This window comes from Oncorhynchus gorbuscha, linkage group LG13, assembly GCF_021184085.1.
Source record: "Oncorhynchus gorbuscha isolate QuinsamMale2020 ecotype Even-year linkage group LG13, OgorEven_v1.0, whole genome shotgun sequence".
Taxonomy (NCBI): Eukaryota; Metazoa; Chordata; class Actinopteri; order Salmoniformes; family Salmonidae; genus Oncorhynchus; species Oncorhynchus gorbuscha.
In genome coordinates, this window is record NC_060185.1 from 70,580,300 (window position 1) to 70,601,496 (window position 21,197).

The 21,197-nt window shown below is 42.5% G+C and overlaps 1 protein-coding gene across 2 annotated transcripts in view; it reads left to right on the forward strand.

Annotated features, from left to right (window-relative positions):
* LOC123993462 (protein transport protein Sec24B-like) overlaps positions 1-21,197 on the forward strand; it is a 34,294-nt gene that overhangs the window by 3,728 nt on the left and 9,369 nt on the right. The window contains exons 4-16 of one of the 2 annotated variants that reach the window (XM_046295635.1): positions 8,318-8,437; positions 10,359-10,442; positions 10,661-10,788; positions 11,339-11,523; positions 11,802-11,904; positions 12,479-12,605; positions 12,711-12,820; positions 12,934-13,046; positions 16,930-17,048; positions 17,339-17,394; positions 17,636-17,842; positions 20,269-20,392; positions 20,530-20,688. In XM_046295635.1, the coding sequence (XP_046151591.1) occupies positions 8,318-8,437; positions 10,359-10,442; positions 10,661-10,788; positions 11,339-11,523; positions 11,802-11,904; positions 12,479-12,605; positions 12,711-12,820; positions 12,934-13,046; positions 16,930-17,048; positions 17,339-17,394; positions 17,636-17,842; positions 20,269-20,392; positions 20,530-20,688 (1,635 nt within the window). The remainder of the gene's footprint in view (positions 1-8,317; positions 8,438-10,358; positions 10,443-10,660; positions 10,789-11,338; positions 11,524-11,801; positions 11,905-12,478; positions 12,606-12,710; positions 12,821-12,933; positions 13,047-16,929; positions 17,049-17,338; positions 17,395-17,635; positions 17,843-20,268; positions 20,393-20,529; positions 20,689-21,197) is intronic. The other variant, XM_046295636.1, reaches the window with a different exon arrangement.

Consider the following 21,197-nt stretch of genomic DNA (forward strand, 5'->3'; position numbering starts at 1 on the left):
AAAAATCTGTTACGAAATTGGTAATGATGATACCATTGCAATCAGTAATGGAATTACTGCAATTTAATTGGCTAAAATGGGAAATCATAATATTTACAAACCACAGTTGGGTCACCTGCTACTGGCCTCCCTTCCACTGCCATACTGTTATGTTCAGCTCATAACTGTTTTCTTTGTCTTTTTGTTGTCTGGTGGTCAAAGCAAGAGTGTTAAAATTGTCTGAGTCTGGACAACCCCTCCCTCTATCTCTTGCTCTCCAGTTAATGTCACCTCTCTCAGCTCTTACTGACACCTAGCCATGAGAACACTCTTTTTCCATTTACTTTAAACAGCATCCTCACACACTGAGCATCAACTGACACTAGACGTCCATGGACGTTGAAAAGTAGTTGCAATTTGGTCGGTCCACCCTGGCTTTGATGTTAACGTCCACGGACGGACCGTACTGGACCAAAGCTGAACCTATCATAGACGTACAGTATCGGTCAAAAGGACACACCTACTCATTCAAGGGTTTTTATTTTTTACTACATTGTAGAATAGTAGTGAAGACATCAACTATGAATCATGTAGTTAAGAAAAAAAGAAGTGTTAAAAAGAAGTGTTAAACAAATTAAAAAGAAGTGTTAAACAAATTAAATATATTTTATATTTGAGATTCTTCAAAGTAGCCAGCTGTGCACACGCTTGGCATTCTCTCAACCAGCTTCATGATGAATGCTTTTTGAATGAGTTCCCAAATGCTGAGCACTTGTTGGCTGCTTTTCCTTCACTTTGCGGTCCAACTAGAGCTATGGTGGTCACGCAATTTCGGCAGCGGTGATGGTTAAGCAAATAACTGTCGGTCTCATGGTAGTAGACGGTTAATTAACATAAACACTTAGCATTTCCTGGCTTCCACGCACAGCCTACAAGCATTTAAAAAAGTTGAATAAATCCATGTAATATAGCCTACACCTTCACAATAAATCCATGATTTATTTTAGACCGGTCTAAAGAAGCATGATATGAAGAAAATGTGGTCTATTTCAGAAGAATTTAATTGCATACCATTAGTTGTCTGTATGTAGATATGCTAAATGGCCGTGGGCTACACGAGTTCATTTAGCAGACAATATTTGCTTATAATTCCGTGACATTATTTTATAGCATGAAGAATACAATTGAACAAAGCTGAATAAAATATAAATATATTCTCCAAACGATTTGAGTGCCCGCATGCGGCTATTCTGTGAGGGTAACAAAGAAATAGGTATTCCTATATGCTTAATTTAGTTATTAACTTTAGTTGTTCTGCAAACGTTGGGCTGTATGTTTTTGATTTTTAATACATTCTAAGGCTGTACGGTGAAAAAAGTTGCTTGAAAGGTATGAGCTCCAATTTTCTTTTTTCACAGGCTATACACGCTCCAATAGTCTCTCATTCACAATTTGGCAAGCACTTGATAATGCATCGAATTTCATGGCGGCATCCCCTTTGTGTCCGTAATGCACCCTAAACAATCCATGCCTTTTGCAGTCCGGAGTGCTATGTTGTGCCCTTGTCGCTGAGTGTGCTGCTCAATCTGAAGCGCCTCTCACTCACATGGCTCTCCGTCACTTGATCAGGTCTTTCTCACAGGCTACAAGTAAAGACAGACACATCGCACGTCCTTATCCAATTCTGAGGTGCTTATTGAAGGTATTGGAAGAACTGTCCACATTTACTTTTCGTCAACCAACAAGATGAGTAGGCCTAACAAACAGTAAAAGCACTAGCCTATGTCAATCTACTACCACCCATAGTATTCCAAACATAGTCTGGGACAATTGTGGGATGTGATAGATCCCAAACTAATACATCCACTAGAATCCCCAAACTAATACATCCACTAGAATCCCCAAACTTTTTTTTATGCATTATGGCTAACACAACAGATCAGAACGTTTAGCTTAAAATGTTTATAAACTATTTGGCTATTTCTCCACATTATAAGCGCATAAATGTGCACATGGCTATAAATGCTAATTTTCCAATAGTGGAATACACTGTTATCAAAAGTGACCGCAAATGCAATTTATTATAAAGGTGCATTTTTATGGTGGAAATGATCTTCCCCAAACTTGAAAGTCAACGCGCTGATTATATATGCCAGTTAAGCTCAACATCCCTTGTAAAGTGGATTAATGTGTTTAACTTGAAGAAGTTCTTTGGCCACTTTGTTGTGATCCAAACCTTATTAAAACACACAGGCCTATGGGCTAGGCTACATGAGATGTGCGACTGTGATTAGAAAAAGTAGCAAAAAAAAAACATTTTTTTTTCTTATGACTGGCATCATTCACAACTGATTATTGACAGGCTATTATTGACAGGCTATTATTATCAGACTATTCTTGATTTTAATATTGTCTTTACATTTACTAAATAATGTGTGAAATTTGTTTTGATTTAGATTGGACCATTATAATGCACCTGTGTCAATTATCATGCACGTGGGCAGCGGGAAAAATACATACCTAATACACATGCACTTAAATAGCGAATGGAAGACACTTTTCCCCGTGGTTTATTTTCATGCCAACCAGATTGGCTATACTGCTGTTGTAAATATAAGCAATGTGCTTAATATTAGGAAAGTTGAGAATTTAACATAGTAGGTCTAGCCTATAGAACGCTAATGGATCCTCGTCTTTTTATTAGCGGCCATCACTCCGTTTTCTCCTGCAATTGCATAGCCTATATAAATGTTGCGCTACATGAGCTCATGGGCACTCATGAAGTGTTTGATTAGATTTTCGAATATATTTGCATTGACTTCAGCGTGATTAGTGACAATAGAGTGCTGAGTACCAGACAGTTAACAAGTTTGGTAGGCTACTAATGACCATCAGCAGCATCAGAGCTTGGAAAAGCCTAATTAGCGACTAAACAGTCATGTGGAATTTGACTGCTTTATGACTCGTGACTAGAGGTCGACCGATTAATCTGACGGGCCGATTTCAAGTTGTCATAACAACCGATTTGGCCGTTTAATTAAAAAAAATATATATATATTAAATTTTTTACAGACCTTTATTTAACTAGGCAAGTCAGTTAAGAACACATACTTATTTTCAATGACGGCCTAGGAATGGTGGGTTAACTGCCTCGTTCAGGGGCAGGATGACAGATTTTCACCTTGTCAGCTCGGGGGATATAATCTTGCAACCTTAGAGTTAACTCGTCCAACACTATAAACATCTGCCTCTCATTGCACTCCACAAGGAGACTGCCTGTTACGTGAATGCAGTAAGCAAAGGTAAGTTGCTAGCTAGCATTAAACTTATCTTACAAAAAACAATCAATCATAATCACTAGTTAACTACACGTGGTTGATGATATTACTAGTTTATCTAGCGTGTCCTGCGTTGCATATAATCTGACTGAGCATACAAGCATCTGACTGAGCGGTGGTAGGCATTAGCAGGCTCGTAAGCATTCATTCAAACAGCACTTTCGTGCGTTTTGCCAGCAGCTCTTCATTGTACTTCAAGCATTGCGCTGTTTATGACTTCAAGCCTATCAACTCCCGAGATGAGGCTGGTGTAACCAATGTGAAATGGCTAGCTAGTTAGCGGGGTGCGCACTAATAGCGTTTCAAACGTCACTCGCTCTGAGACTTGGAGTAGTTATTCCCCTTGCTCTGCATGGGTAACGCTGCTTCGAGGGTGGCTGCCTTTGTGTTCCTGGTTCGAGCCCAGGGAGGAGGGAGGAGAGGGACAGAAGCTATACTGTTACACTGGCAATACTAAATTGCCTATAAGAACATCCAATAGTCAAAGGTTAATGAAATACAAATGGTATAGAGGGAAATATTCCTATAATAACTACAACCTAAAACTTCTTACCTGGGAATATTGATGACTCATGTTAGCTTTCTTACATGGTACATATTGCACTTACTTTCTTCTCCAAAACTTTGTTTTTGCATTATTTAAACCAAATTGAACATGTTTCATTATTTATTTGAGGCTAAATTTATTTTATTGATGTATTATATTAAGTTAAAATAAGTGTTCATTCAGTATTGTTGTAATTGTCATTATTACAAATACATTTTTAAAAATCGTCCGATTTAATCGGTATCGGCTTTTTTGGTACTCCAATAATCGGTACCGGCATTGAAAAATCATAATTGGTCGACCTCTACTCGTGACCGCCGGTGTGGCGGTAATATGGTGACCGCAACAGTCCTAGGTCCAACTCATCCCAAACTGTCTCAGTTGGGCCAAATCAAATACAATTTTATTGGTCACATACACATGGTTAGCAGATGTTAATGCGAGTGTAGCGAAGTGCTTGTGCTTCTAGTTCTGACCATGCAGCAATATCTAACAAGTAATCTAACAATTCCACAACAACTACCTAATACACAAGTGTAAAGGAATGAATAAGAATATTTACATATCTAATATTTGGATGAGCGATGGCTGAATAGCATAGGCAACATGTAGTAGATGGTATAGAGTACAGTATATACATATGAGATAAGTAATTTAGGGTATGTAAACATTATATAAAGTGGCATTGTTAAAGTGACTATTGATAAATTTATTACATCCAACTTTTAATTATTAAAGTGGGTAGAGATTTGAGTCAGTATGTTGGCAGCAGCCACTCAATGTTAGTGATGGCTGTTTAACAGTCTGATGGCCTTGAAAAAGAAGCTGTTTTTCAGTCTCGGTCCCAGCTTTGATGCAACTGTACTGATCTCGCCTTTCGGATGATAGCGGGATGAACAGGCAGTGGCTCGGGTGGTTGTTGTCCTTGATGATCTTTTTGGCCTTCCTGTGACATTGGGTGGTGTAGGTGTCCTGGAGGGCAGGTAGTTTGCCCCCGGTGATGTGTTGTGCAGACCTCACTGCCTTCTGGAGTGCCTTATGGTTGTGGGCAGAGAAGTTGCCGTACTAGGCGGTGTTAGAGCTCTCGATTGTGCATCTGTTAAAGTTTGAGTGTTTTTGGTGACAAGCCACATTTCTTCAGCCTCCTGAGGTTGAAGAGGTGCTGTTGCGCCTTCTTCACCACGCTGTCTGTGTGGGTGGACCAATTCAGTTTGTCTGTGATGTGTACACCGAGGAACTTGAAACTTACTACCCTCTCCACTACTGTTCCATCGATGTGGATAGGGGGGTGTTCCCTCTGCTGCTTCCTGAAGTTACGATCATCTCCTTTGTTTTGTTAACTTTAAGTGTGAGGTTATTTTCCTGACACAACCCTCCGAGGACCCTCACCACCTCCCTGTAGGCCGTCTCGTCGGTGTTGGTAATCAAGCCTAACACTGTAGTGTCGTCTGCAAACTTGATGATTGAGTTGGAGGCATGCATGACCACGCAGTCATGGGTGAACAGGGAGTACAGGAGAGGGCTGAGAATGCACCCTTGTGGGGCCCCAGTGTTGAGGATCAGCGGGGTAGAGATGTTGTTTCCTACCCTCTCTACCTGGGGGCAGCCCGTCAGAAAGTCCAGGACCCAGTTGCACAGGGCGGGGTTGAGACCCAGGGTCTCGAGCTTAATGGCTAGTTTGGAGGTTACTGTGGTGGTAAATTCTGAGCTTTAATCGATGAACAGTATTCTTACATAGGTATTCCTCTTGTCCAGATGGGTTAGGGCAGTGTGATTGCGTTTGCGTCGTCTGTGGACCTATTGGGGCGGTAATTAAATTGGAGTAGGTCTAGGGTGTCAGGTAGGGTGGAGGTGATATGGTCCTTGACTAGTCTCTCAAAGCACTTCGTGATGACGGAAGTGATTGCTACGGGGCGATAGTCATTTAGCTCAGTTACCTTAGCTTTCTTGGGAACAGGAACAATGGTGGCCCTCTTGAGGCATGTGGGAACAGCAGACTGGGATAGGGATTGATTGAATATGTCCATAAACACACCAGCCATCTGGTCTGCACATGCTCTGAGGACGTGGCTGCTGGATGCTGTCTGGCCCGGCAGTCTTGCGAGGGTTGACATGTTTAAATGTTTTACTCACGTTGGCTGTGGTGAAGGAGAGCCCGCCGGTTTTGGTAGAGGGCCGTGTCAGTGGCACTGTATTGTCCTCAAAGCAAGTTGAGGTCGGGTGATTGTGGAGGCCAGGTCATCTGATGCAGTACCATCACTCTCCTTCAGCCCTTACACAACCTGGAGTTGTTTTGGGTCATTGTCCTGTTGAAAAACAAATGATAGTCCCACTAAGCGCAAACCAGATGGGATGGCATATCGTTGCAGAATGCTGCTGTAGCCTTGCTGGTTAAGTGTGCCTTGAAATCTAAATAAATCACAGTGTCAGCAGCAAAGCACCATCACACCTCCTCCATGCTTCACGGTGGGAACCACACATGCAGAGGTCATCCGTTCACCAACTCTGCATCTCACAAAGACACAGCGGTTGGAACCAAAAATCTCAAATTTAGACTCATCAGACCAAAGGACAGATTTCCACCGGTCTAATGTCCATTGCTCGTGTTTCTTGGCCCAAGCAAGCCTTTTCTTATCAGTGTCCTTTATTAGTGGTTTCTTTGCAACAATTCGACCATGAAGGCCTGAGTCATGCAGTCTCCGCTGAACACTTGATGTTGAGATGTGTCTGTTACTTGAACTCTGTGAAGCATTTATCTGTTCTGCAATTTCTGAGGCTCTTAACTAATAATTAACTTATCCTCTTCAGCAGAGGTAACTCTGGGACTACCTTTCCTGTGGTGGTCCTCATGAGAGCTAGTTTCATCATAGCGCTTGATGGTTTTTGCGACTGGACTTGAAGAAGCATTCAAAGTTCATGAAATGTTCCATATTGACGGAACTTCATGTCTTAAATTAATGATGGACTAGTTCTCTTTGCATATTTGAGCTGTTCTTGCCATAATATGGACTTTGTCTTTTACCAAATATGGCTATCTTCTGTATTCCAACCCTACCTTGTCACAACACAACTGATTGGCTCAAACGCATTAAGATGGAAAGAAATTCCACAAATTAACTTTTAACAAGGCACACCTGTTAATTGAAATGCATTCCAGGTGACTACCTCATGAAGCAGGTTGAGAGAATGCCAGTAGTGTTCAAAGCTGTCATCAAGGCAAAGGGTGGCTACTTTGAAAAATATAAAATCTATTTGGATTTGTTTAACACTTTTGGTTACTACATGATTTAATATGTGTTATTTCATCAGTATTATTCTACAATGTAGACCATAGTAAAAAATAAATAAAAAGCCTTGAATCAGTAGGTGTGTCCAAACTTTTTTTACAGGTACTGTATGTTTCACAAATTTGGATTGTACAATACATACAGTACAGTATATCATACTGTAATCTGCTGTGCTTTACTGTGCTGCGCAGTGCTGAAACCTGAGAATGACATTCATATCCATAATTATAAGATTTTGTATAGTACAGATCAAGTACACATGATGGAATTTTGTTACCGTAATTCCGTTACCGGGCGTAAACCTTCAGTTACTGTAGTTTAATACCACCCCATTCTTTCTGCAGACGTGTTTGAATCTTAATTCGGAGCAAATATATTTTTGAAAATAGTGGAAAATAAGTTTTTACATGGTCGCATTAAAACCTGAGGGAGATTTTACAGTTAAATGTTGATTTTAAAAAAAATTCTATAGTGAACGTGCCTACACTGGTATTGTGTGCTCAAGCCAACAGCTGGCAGATAGTGTTGGTATAGCCTACATGATGAGATTATTCTGGACAAAAGAGCCATTTATCAAATGGCAGCCAAGCATCGATCATTATGTCACCAGAATAAGACCCTCAATATTTATTGGAAAGGAACATCAAGCCTGTCACATTGCACTTTCACCACCCTGTGAAGTTCATAATTGTTTTAATCTGTAGCCTATCAAACTGCATGTTTTCCAGAGTTGTGTTGTCCTCCCACTACCACATGTCATCGCGTGACTCCAAGTTTAAATCTGATATGATGGTTGTATCAATATTTGTTCATAAGCGTTTCCATCACCATTTCTCGCATTATTAATTTTACTGACACAAAAAGATCCCACCTTGTGTTTTGTCGACGTTTGGAAAGTTTACCGCCAAATTTGCTGTTTCCATCAGGCCTGTCGTGACACTTTTTTAAACTTGTACTTTACTCGCATAAAAAGTTTGTATGAAAACCTGGGTTGTGTGGTAGAAGCTAGTGAGTAGTTATATTTTTGCAGGAGAATCGCAACCATCCTCAACAACGTGCCCACCACACAGACACAGATTTCCTGGACTCAGTCCTTTGGTTCTGTCCCCCCCCCCCCACATAGTTGATGGTTGTTCTGTTTGTACCCTCTCCCACCCCCCCCACAGGCATGCACTACGGATATTTAGCCAATAGTGGCGCTAGCTCTGCCAACGCCGCCGCCAACGTTGCCCCCTCGTCATCCAGCTCTGATGAGGATGAGGAGGAGGAGGAGGATGAGGAAGCAGGTCTGCTTATAGCTTTTATTCCCAACCCAACTCCAATAACCATCCACTAACCTGACCCTCACATCAACCCATGCAGCACTTACTTTCCTTTCAACCCCAGGCACTTTGCATTCATACTCATGTCTCAAAGCCACCTCCGCCCATCTCTAGCAGCCTCTCTGCCCCCCTCTACTGCCCACCTGACGGCCTCCACGCATTCAACAGCTATGCCACATCTTCTCCCAGCATTATCACTGTGTTCCCAATAGATAATGGATGTTAGTGATGAGAGCTCATTGTAACTGAAACCACAGTGAAGCATGTCAGTCAAAGGTGCTGATCAATTAACCTCTTCTTGATCAAGATAAGCCTTGATTAAGCTTAATTCGATTTCATCGGTGAAATCATGTGAGTAGGGTGTAGTGTTTGAGAGCAAATTAGTTGTTTTAGGATCGGTTTAGTCTTCTTGACATGCAGGCTACGCACTCGTTTTTGTGCTGTCCAATCATGTCCTCTCAGCTCTCGCCCACTAACCATTTAGGAACGATTGCATTTCAATTACAGGCACTGATCCAACTGGTTTCTGAATTAAGAAGCACATTTTTCTTCCCGTTGCAATTTCATCCTCCTGAAAAACAATTGATTTTGCATGATTGGTTTTGCATTTAGATAAGGGGGAAAAAACACTTTTCTGTAGCTCCCTATCTGGGCCAGTTACTAGCCAACACTTTGTTTGTAACCTTTAATCTTAGCACCTAACATAGTTATGCTATGCTGATAACGATGTTATTGTACTACATTCCCATTTTGGTTATCAGCATGCACTGTACATGCGGTGTTTCAACAAGACGGTGTTGATGAGTGTCCTAGGGGTGCTGGTGGGTCCCACCCTTGGGTTTTGTGTAATTGGCTAGAGGTTAACAGCTTTTTAAATATAGCAGGTCCCTTGTTGCTGTGGGCCAGCAGGCACCGGTCTCCGCCGGGAGAAGGGTAGAGGCCTAGGCATGTCAGCACTAGCTCTCGCTAGCACCTCCTGCTAAAGGTGTGCTCCTCCTTCCCATCTTACACTCCAAACGCTCTCTATCATTCCATCATTGTCATTTTCAAGTTGCAGATGTTTGTCCTGTTTGATCAGGGCCCTTATGATTCTGTCTCTTTCTGTTGCTTGGCCAACATTTTTTGTTTATACCTACCCTTTTGCTGTTTTGTGTTATGACATGAATTCATACGAGAACAAGGGCATGTCAATCATATCATCCTTGTGTCCCCAGCCAGCCAGTTTCACTAATATCCAGATCACTTAATCCAGTGGGGTGGCAGTCAGATTTAGCTGCCTGGGATAATTGGAGCTCATCCAATGAGCTCTTGGCCTGCGCAGGCAGTGCTATCTTGGTTCACTGTCACAGCCTTCCATTTGGCCCAATTTGATTAATCAACTCCGATGTGCGTGTGGCTGAGACTTAAAAGCACCATCTCATAGTGTCCCATAGCCCCTCTACCCAATTACTCAAGAGATGGAAGGAAGGCTGTATGTGCACGGCCTAGGGAGATGATGATGATAACTGCTGTCTGTTTCTCTATAAGTAAGTAGCCTTGGATTGTGCGAGCCGGAATGGCTCATAGGAGCCGGAGCCTATCTCCTGTTTCTGTAGCGTAAGTAAACATGATGTACAAGTACACCCCCTGACAGGAGGCTAGTCTATCTCCTTAATGCTGAGTGCCATGCAAAGACTCACTGAGTTCCATTTTTACAGTTTTTGGTATGACAAGGCCGGAGATCCAACTCCCAATCTCAGTGCGGACACTCTACCCATTTCAGCTGCTTTCATGTGTTATTTTTCTCCCGCCAGCATGTCCAAGGCCCTGCAGAGTTGTACTAAACCGTTGAAAGACAACAGCTCCTCACAACTCTGTTTCGTTCTTCAACTCCCTCCTTTCTCAGGCGGGGATAGTTCCTCAACCACCACCGGCAGTACGTCCCCGGTGCCCAACAGCTACGACTCACTGGAAGGCGGCAGCTACCCAGGTACATACTTTACTCAGCTCTTAACATCCAATGCTACGTGTAGTCTGCATTGTGGAGGCATTTGAAACATTTGACCCAACCAATCTTGAGGCCAGATCCGTCATCCAATTTAACATTTCTTCTGCCACATATCTCCACTCAACCACAGTCCCAAATGTGCTCAGCGGGCAGCTATCCATTGGTACATGCAACTTTAATGTTTCTCTCTTTATTTCCAGAGTTCTCCAATCCACCGTCTACCGACAAGCCCAATCAGCCAGTCTATCAGCAGAGGCCGGTCTCCAGGACAGACTCCTCCCCCTCACACCGCGGGTACAACCAAACTGGCTATCAGCATTTGCCACAGGTAAGATGTTCTGGTGCAACCCACGTGGTTGTGTATGAGTAAAATGATCAAAATACTATATATTCCTCATTCTAATATGGTCCCTCATGAAATACATGAAAAGGAGTTAGCCTACTAAGTCAATACCAGTGGTGTAAATTACTTAAGTAAAAATGCTTTAAAGTACTACTTAAGTGGTGTTTTGGGCTATCTGTACTTTACTATTTATATTTTTGTCAACTTTTTCTTTTACTTCATTACATTCTTAAATAATATATATTTTTAAACAATCTTAAGAAATTTGTGCCGTCTGGTTTTTATATTTAAAACCAAATTTTGAAACTTACTCAAGTAGTATTTTACTGGGTCACTTTTACTTGAGAAATGTTCTAGTCAGGTGTCTACTTTTCTTTAAGTATGACAATTGAATACTTTTTACCCCACTGGTCAATACATTTCTCATCTGTTCCTTTCTGTCATGTTCATCTCTGTTCCACACCGGACCCTTGTGGTAATGATCTACCTGTCTCATTTTACTGTGTGACTAACTGCATCCCATTTGTCCGCTCAGCCCTTCCCTAACATGTCCCAGCTGTCTGCGGCCCTCGGGGGACTGAGCGGTGTACCAGAGCTGGAGGTGGAGGCGCTGCGGCCGGTCAACCTGCTGCAGGAGAGGAACCTGCTGCCCCACCAGCCCCTGGATGCCCCAGAACCCAACCTCAGCGCTGACCTAAAGAAGGCCAACTGCAGCCCGGAGTAAGAGGGAGGGAGAGTTTGTGGGTTTGAGAATATGATGGTATCTGAGCACAAAACTCACTGACAATATGCAGCATAAACTGAAACACTTTGAATGACAGGTCTCCCAAGCTTATTGATAGGATCAAGCAAAACACATATTGGAAACATTGTTGATTTCAAACGTACTTCTCTATCTCCACACTATTGTTCATCCATAGTCTCCGCTAACTCAATGAAATATATTAGCTCATGTCTGGCAAGGCAGTGCTAAACGCTCTTCTCTCTGGCCTCCACAGCACATTCAGGTGTACCCTGACCAACATCCCCCAGACCCAGGCTCTGCTGAATAAAGCCCGGCTTCCCCTAGGCCTGCTCCTGCACCCCTTCAGAGACCTCGCAGTAAGACATCCAACCCAAACACAACCAGGGTCCTGCCCACAAACATCCCTTGGCTCCTAACTCCTGGTGTAGATCTGAGAGGATTGGATAGGTGTAAGGAACTGACATTTCAGGGAGCTATGAACTCGAAAGGGCAATTTGCTACATAACATAACACAGAACAAATGTAGTGGAATTGAGTGAATATCCTAGAAAACTTGTCAGTGGCTATTTATATTGACTGGTTATCAGTGTTGATCTATACTATGCCCCCTAAATAAAACTGTCATTCTGTCATAGGAAGTTTAAACTGAGTACAGAAACAGAACAGTAGGAGGCAATGCAGGTTGAGATGGAGGATGAGGAGGTGCAATAATACATTGTTTTAGGGTCAGTCGAAGTGCAAAGTGGTAAAAGTACAAAAAGCCAGTCAGTGTTGACATAAGGAGTTTACAGAAAGGATTCCACTCTTACAGATGCATATTGCAGGTTCGATCAAATATAGAGTTTAGACCAAATTTTCAGAAATAACTTTGCAACAAACCACAGATGAACAAAAAGTAATCTTCATCACAGAATCTCTCTCTATCCATAGCAACTCCCAGTGATCACGTCCAACACCATAGTGAGATGCCGCTCCTGTCGCACCTACATTAACCCCTTCGTCTCCTTCCTGGACCAGAGGAGATGGAAATGCAATCTCTGTTACAGGGTCAATGATGGTACGGATCCCTCTATTCAATAGGTGTACAAGGGCAGCACTGTCCAAATGCTGATGTTCAATAACATCTGCTAAATCACCTGAATGTAAATATTCTCCTCCTCAGTTCCTGATGAGTTCATGTATAACCCAGTGACCCGCTCATATGGAGAGCCCCACAAGAGGCCAGAGGTACAGAACTCCACTGTGGAGTTCATAGCCTCTTCAGATTACATGGTTAGTATTCATCCATCCAGAAGCAGTTTGCCCCTCAGGTCTCCATCAGACACACGTCAGACTGCAGATGTGAACTGGTTGAATGTTTTGAGTAAAGCATGTGTTCTCCCCAGCTGCGTCCCCCTCAGCCTGCAGTGTACCTGTTTGTGCTGGATGTGTCTCACAACGCGGTGGAGGGAGGCTACCTGAACGTCTTCTGTCACACCTTACTGGAAAACCTGGACAAGTGAGTCGCTTTGCCATAGAGTCCATACATAGTATTTGGCAACCTTTTAGTTCTCAAAATAAGACTCTCTTTTTGTAGTTTAGTCTCCATTTCAAAGAAGGTGGGAAAAAATAAAATGAGAAATGTAAAACATGGCCGCTTGCATTGGCCTGCTTGCAAGTGCGTAAGAACTGGAGGAATATTGAAATTAATCTCTCTGGTGCATTCTGTTTTAGCAGTTAAGTCCATCAGCATGCATTATTCTGTTTTAGCAGTTAAGTCCATCAGCATGCATACATCTAAAATACCCCTTCAGCCCCCAGCTGTGCCCTGGACACCATATGTGAATTGATTGCCCCCCATCTATCTTCAGTGTTCTGTTAGGTGACCTAAACTGGGAAATGCTTAACACCCCGGCTGTCCTACAATCTAAGCTAAATGCCCTCAATCTCACACAAATTATCAAGGAATCTACCAGGTACAACAATAAATCTGTAACCATGGGCATGCTTGTAGATATCGTCCTGACCAACATGCCCTCTAAATACACCTCTGCTGTCTTCAACCAGAGTCTCAGCGATCACTGCCTCATTGCGTCCGTAATGGGTCTGCGGTCAAACGACCACCCCTCATCACTGTCAAACGCTCCCTTAAACACTTCAGCGAGCAGGCCTTTCTAATCGACCTGGCCCGGGTGTCCTGGAATGATATTGACCTCATCCCGTCAGTAGAGGATTCCTGGTTGCTCTTCAAAAGTGTTTTCCTAACCATCTTAATAAGCATGCCCCATTCCAAAAAAAATTACACAGTCATTTAGGAAAGCTAAGGCTAGCTTTTTCAAACAGAAATTTGCTTCCTGTAGCACTAATTCCAAAAAGTTTTGGGACACTGTAAAATCCATGGAGAATAAGAGCACCTCCTCCCAGCTGCCCACTGCACTGAGGATAGGAAACACTGTCACCACCAATAATCTACGATAATTTCAATAAGCATTTTTCTATGGCTGGCCATGCTTTCCGCCCGGCTACCCCAACCCTGGCCAACATCACAGCACCCCCTTCAGTAACTTGTCCTAGAGACGTATATTTCCCTCTCTAATTTTAAGCATCAGCTGTCAGAGCACCTTATCAATCACTGTACCTACCTGTACACAGCCAATCTGCAAATAGCACACCCAACTACCTCATCCCCATATTATTACTTAACCTGTTGCTCTTTTGCACCCCAGTGTATCTACTTGTGCAGATGATGATGTGCATCTGTCACTCCAGTGTTAATGCTAAATTGTAATTATTTAGCCTATTTATTGCCTACCTCCCTACTCTTCAACATTTGACAACACTATACAATAATTTTTCTTTTTTTCCTATTGTGTTATTGACTGTACGTTTATTTGTTTGTTACTGTGTTATTGTTTTTGTCGCACTGCTTTGCATTATGTTGACCAGGTCGTAGTTGTAAATGAGAACTTGTTCTCAACTGGCCTACCTGGTTAAATAAAGGTGAAATAAAAATAGAATAAGATATGGGGAGCAATAGGATTTTGGCAACCCTGAGGCAAAATCTGGAACAGTTCCACAGGGAGTAGCCCATTTGAAGTTGATACGCTTCAACTATGAAGTAAAGAGAGATGTATACATGCATACAGTTGAAGTCGGAAGTTTACATACACTTAGGTTGGAGTCATTAAAACTCATTGTAAGTCGCTCTGGATAAGAGCGTCTGCTAAATGACTTAAATGTAATAAATGTAAATGTAATTTTTCAACCACTCCACACACTTCTTGTTAACAAACTATAGTTTTGGCAAGTTGGTTAGGGCATCTACTTTGCATGACACAAGTAATTTTTCCAACAATTGTTTAGATACAGATTATTTCACTTAGAATTAATACAATTTACACTTTAGTTGACTGTGCCTTTTAAACAGCTTGGAAAATTCCAGAAAATAATGTAATGGCTTCTGATTGGCTAATTCACATCATTTGAATCAATTGGAGGGGTACCTGTGGATGTATTTCAAGGCCTACCTTCAAACTCCGTGCCTCTGCTTGACATCATGGGAAAATCAAAAGAAATCAGCCAAGACCTCAGAAAAAAGAATTGTAGACCTTCACAAATCTGGTTAATCTTTGGGAGCAATTTTCAAACTCCTGAAGGTACCACGTTCATCTGTACAAACAATAGTACGCAAGTATAAACAGCACGGGACTACGCAGCCATCATACCGCTCAGGAAGGAGACGCATTCTGTCTCCTGGGGATGAACGTACTTTGGTGTGAAAAGTGCAAATCAATCCCAGATCAACAGCAAAGGACCCTGTGAAGATGCTGGAGGAAACGGGTACAAAAGTATCTACAGTAAAACGAGTCCGATATCGACATAACCTGAAAGGCAGCTCAGCAAGGAAGAAGCCACTGCTCCAAAACTGCCATAAAAAAGCCAGACTACGGTTTGCAACTGGACATGGGGACAAAGATTGTACTTTTTGGAGAAATGTCCTCTAGTCTCATGAAATAAAAATAGAACTGTTTGGCCATAATGACCATAGTTATGTTTGGAGGAAAAAGGGGGAGGCTTCCAAGCTGAAGAACACCATCCCAACCATGAAGCACGGGGTGGCAGCATCATGTTGTGGTGGTGCTTTGCTGCAGCAGGGACTGGTACACTTCATCAAAATAGATAGCATCATGAGGTAGGAAAATGACGTGGATATATTGAAGCAACATCTCAAGACATCTGTCAGGAAGTTAAAGCTTGGTCGCAAATGGGTCTTCCAAATGGACAGTGACCGCAAGCAACCTTCCAAAGTTGTGGCAAATTGTCAAGGTATTGGAGTGGCCATCACAAAGCCCTGACCTCAATTCTATAGAATTGTTTTGGGCAGAACTGAAAAAGTGTGTGTGAGCAAGGAGGCCTACGAACTTGACACAGTTACACCAGCTCTGTCAGGAGGAATGGGCCAAAATTCACCCAACTTATTGTGGGAAGCTTGTGCAAGGCTACCTGAAAAATTCCAACGAAGTTAAACAATTTAAAGGCAATGCTACTGAATACTAATTAATTATACAATGGGGCAAAAAAGTGTGTGAAAACCTTGTGAAGACTTACAGAAAACGTTTGACCTCTGTCATTGCCAACAAAGGGTATATAACAAAGTATTGAGAAACTTTTGTTATTGACCAAATACTTATTTTCCACCATAATTTGCAAATAAATTCATAAAAAATCCTACAATGTGATTTTCTGGATTTTTTTTCGTCTCATAGTTTGTGTACCTATGATGAAAATTACAGGCCTCATCTTTTTAAGTGGGAGAACTTGCACAATTGGTGGCTGACTAAATACTTTTTTGTCCCACTGTATGTTAACATCTGACCCATTGGGAATGTGATGAAAGAAATAAAAACTGAAATAAATAATTCTCTCTCTTATTCTGACATTTCACATTCTTGAAATAAAGTGGCGATCTTAACTGACCTAAAACAGGGCATTTTTACTTGGATTATATGTCAGGAATTGTGAAAAACTGAGTTTAAATGTATTTGGCTAAGGTGTATGTAAACTTCCGACTTCATCTGTATATCTAGTTTTTCTCGCCAGGAAAAGGGACATGGAATACTTGAACAGGACTGTTATTCCAGATTTTCCCAGGAAATTAAATTGTTCTTTGTCGTAACCAAACAAAACTAGCTCTGACAACTGTTCCCTGCTGGTTTCAATGTCTGGAAGATCTGTCACATCAACTCCATAATGCCAAATCGATAATCCCACTTTTTGACGTGGAAATGAGTTCACCAGAATTCCATTGTCAAAGCCGAGAGAGATTCTGCCATTTCCATTGTCCGGTACTGTTATACGCTGGAGGCTAGGGTGACTCTCTGGGGGTTCTGTCTGTGTTTCAGGATCCCTGGGGACACGCGCACCCGAGTTGGCTTCATCACCTTCAACAGCACCATCCATTTCTACAACCTCCACGAGAGCCTCTCACAGCCCCAGATGTTGGTGGTCTCCGACATCGACGGTGTGTGTTCTTTCAGTCAGCTCCCCTGATCCATCTTCAGGTCCACTCCCTAGAAATGTCAGTCGGTTTGTGCTCTAGCCAACATGTTATCTTGCTAAACAACTCTTGGCAAGGCAACAGTGTAGTATTGATGACTGCATCCCCCCTCCCTCAAACTGACCTGTCACTTATTTACTGATGGTTGAAATAATGATGTTTTTTTTGTTGGTTTTCTCCAAGTTAAATATCTAAGGAAATTGAATTGGAGCTGTGATACATTAAATTATTCCGTCTTGGTTCTGTTTTTGTAGATATCTTCATTCCAACCGACGACAGTCTCCTGGTGAACCTGAAGGAAAGCAGAGCGGTAAAGGTTTTTATTTGACTGAGAATGTGTGCAACTATTTGTGTTTACTGGTGTCATCACAGGCTGGTTTTCTTGACTGGCGTGTGAAGGTGAGAGTCTTCGTGTGTTTTTGACAATGTATGGTTGCTTTAGTGTGATAGTATTTTTTTGATTGTGTGTGCCTTTTTTTAGTGATTTGGACTGCTCTCTTTCCCTCCCTCTCTCTCCTTTCTCCCTCTCCTCCTCTCCCCCCCTCTCCCAGCTGGTGAGGGTACTGTTGACCTCCCTACACAGCATGTTTAGCCAGACCAGGGAGACCCACAGTGCCCTGGGCCCGGCGCTGCAGGCTGCCTACAAACTCATGTCCCCCACGGGGGGGCGCGTCTCCGTGTTCCAGACCCAGCTACCCACGCTGGGCCCAGGCCTGTTGCAGTCCCGGGAGGACCCCAATCAGAGGTCCAGTACCAAGGTATGAGTGCTGAGTCACACAGGCATGACACACACACAAACATAGTACCAGTCAAAAGTTTGGACACCTACACATTCAAGGGTTTGTCTTTATCTATACTATTTTCTACATTGTAGAATAATAGTGAAGACATCAAAACTATGAAATAACACTTATGGAATCATGTAGTAACCAAAAAAGTATTCAAATCAAAATATATTTGAGATTCTTCAAAGTAGCCACGCTTGGCATTCTCTCAGCCAGCTTCACCTGGAATGCTTTTCCAACAGCCTTGAAGTAGTTCCCACATATGCTGAGCACTTGTTGGCTGCTTTTCCTTCACTCTGATCCAACTCATCCCAGACCATCTCAATGGTGTTGAGGTCGGGTGATTGGATACCGGGTCATCTGATGCAGCACTCATCACTCTCCTTCTTGGTCAAAAGCCTTTACATAGCCTGTAGGTGTGTTGGGTCATTGTCCTGTTGGAAAACGAATGATAGTTCCACTAAGTGCAAACCAGATTGGATGGTGTATGGCTGCAGAATGCTGTGGTAGCCATGCTGGTTAAGTGTGCCTTGAATTCTAAATAAATCACTGACGGTGATGATTTCCTTTCCTGTGGTGGTCCTCTTGAGCCAGTTTCATATTAGCGCTTGATGGTTTTCTTGGCATTTTCCGGATTGACTGACCTTTGTCTTAAAGTAATGATGGACTGTCGTTTCTCTTAGCCCTATTTGGTAAAAGACCAAGGCCAAATTATGCGAAGGACGCTCAAATACTAGAAACAACGAAGATATGAAGGTCAGTCAATCCCGAGAATTTTGCGCTAGGATGAAACTGGCTGTCATGAGGACTGCCACAGGAAAGGAAGACCTCTTCCTCCGAGGATACATTCATTAGAGTTATCAGCCTCAGATTGCAGCAAAAACAATTCTTCACTGAGTTCAAGTAAGACACATCTCAACATCAACTGTAAAGAGGAGACTGCGTCAATAAGGCCTCCATGGTCGGATTGCTGCAAAGAAACCACTACTAAAGAACACCAATAAGAGGAAGAGACTTGCTTGGGCCAAGAAACATAAGCAATGGACAATAAACTAGTGGAAATCTGTCATTTGGTCTGATGAGTCCAAATTGGAGATTTTTTGTTCCAACCGCCGTGTCTTTGTGAGACGCGGAGTAGGTGAACAGATGATCTCCGCATGTGTGGTTCCCACCGTGAAACATGGAGGAGGTGGTGTGGGGGTGCTTTGCTAGTGACACTGTTGGTGATTTATTTAGAATTCAATAAACATTTAACCAGCATGGCTACCACAGCATTCTGCAGCGATACGCCATCCCATCTGGTTTTGGCTTAGTGGCACTATCATTTGTTTTTCATATGTGATATTCATTGTCGTCATTACTATTCTACAGTGTAGAAAATAGTCCAAATAAAGAAAAACCCTTGAATCGGTAGGTGTGTCCAAACGTTTGACTGGTAGTGTACACACACAAAATTAAATTACATTTTATTGGTCACATACACATGGTTAGCAGATGTTAATGCGAGTGTAGCGAAGTGCTTGTACTTCTAGTTCTGACCGTGTAGCAATATCTAACAAGTAATCTAACAATTCCACAACAACTACCTAATACACACATCTAAAGGGAGGGCATAGGAATATGTACATATAAATATATGGATGACCGAGCGGCATAGGCAAGATGCAATAGATGGTATAAAATACAGTATATACATTTGAGATGAGTAATATAAGATTTGTAAACATTATTAAAGTGACTAGTGTTCCATTTATTAAAGTGACCAATGAATCGAGTCTGTATGTAGGCTGCATCCTCTCTGTTAGTGGTGGCTGTTTAACAGTCTGATGGTCTTGAGATAGAAGCTGCTTTTCAGTCTCTCGGTCCCAGCTTTGATGCACCTGTACTGACCTCGCCTTCTGGATGATAGCGGGTGAACAGGCAGTGGCTCAGGTGGTTGTTGTCCTTGATGATATTTTTGGCCTTCCTGTGACATCGGGTGCTGTAGGTGTCCTGGAGGGCAGGTAGGTTGCCCCCGGTGATGCCTCTGGAGAGACTTGCGGTTGAGGGAGGTGCAGTTGCCTTACCAGGCGGTGATTCAGCCCGACAGGATGCTCTCAATTATGCATCTGTTAAAGTTTGAGTGTTTTTGGTGACAAGCCAAATTTCTTCAGCCTCCTGAGGTTGAGGAGGCGCTATTGCGCCGCCTTCACCACGCTGTCTGTGTGGGTGGACCATTTCAGTTTGTCCGTGATGTGTACGCCGAAGAAATTGAAGCTTTCTACATTTTCCACTGCTGTCCCATCGATGTGGATAGGGGGGTGCGCCCTCTGCTGTTACAGCCAAATGCCTGAGTATGGTTCTGTGACGTAAGGTTCCAGTTGTCTAAGAAGTCTATTGTGCATATTATGTTGTGACAGGGGGCCCAACACCTGGGCCCAGCCACAGACTTCTACAAGAAGCTGGCCCTGGACTGTTCTGGCCAACAGATAGGAGTGGACCTGTTCCTCCTCAGCTCCCAGTACTGTGACCTGGCCTCACTAGGTAAGACGTGACCGACCATTCTTTAGCTGAAAAAAAAACAGACAAAATCTCATGATAAAATAGAATATAGCAGTCTTTAGGGTAAACTTTGAACATAGGGCTGACCACGGCATCCTCTGTCCCTCTCCTCGGTCCAGCCTGTATGTCTAAGTTCTCAGCGGGCAGTATCTTCTACTACCCCTCGTTGCACCACGTTCACAACCCAGCCCAGCTGGACAAGTTCCAGAAGGATCTGGAGCGCTACCTCACCAGGAAGATCGGCTTCGAGGCCGTTATGAGGATACGCTGCACCAAAGGTAGGTCTCAAAGATGTAGGCAAGTATGTAGTTGTTACGATTTTTGCAACCGTAAACTACTTCCAGGTTTTTTGTTGTTGTGTGTGTCTTGTCTTTTAGCGGTTTTATTTCCTTTCTGAAAGTTACTGTTGTCACTTGCCAAAATGAACAGTACCGTCATTTCTGGACTATTAAGCGCACCTGAATATAAACCGCACCCACTGAATTATTAAAAAATATGTATTTTGTACATAAATACGCCGCACATGTCTAAGCCGCAGGTGCCTACCGGTACATTGAAACAAATGAACTTTTACACAGCCTTTAAACGAAACACGGCTTGTAACAAAAATAAATTGGCTTTAACGAAACACGGCTTGTAACAAAAATAAATTGGCTTTAACGAAACACGGCTTGTAACAAAAATAAATTGGCTTTAACGAAACACGGCTTGTAACAAAAATAAATTGGCTTTAACAAAACACGGCTTGTAACAAAAATTAAACAGTAGCCTACCAAGAAAGTCATTG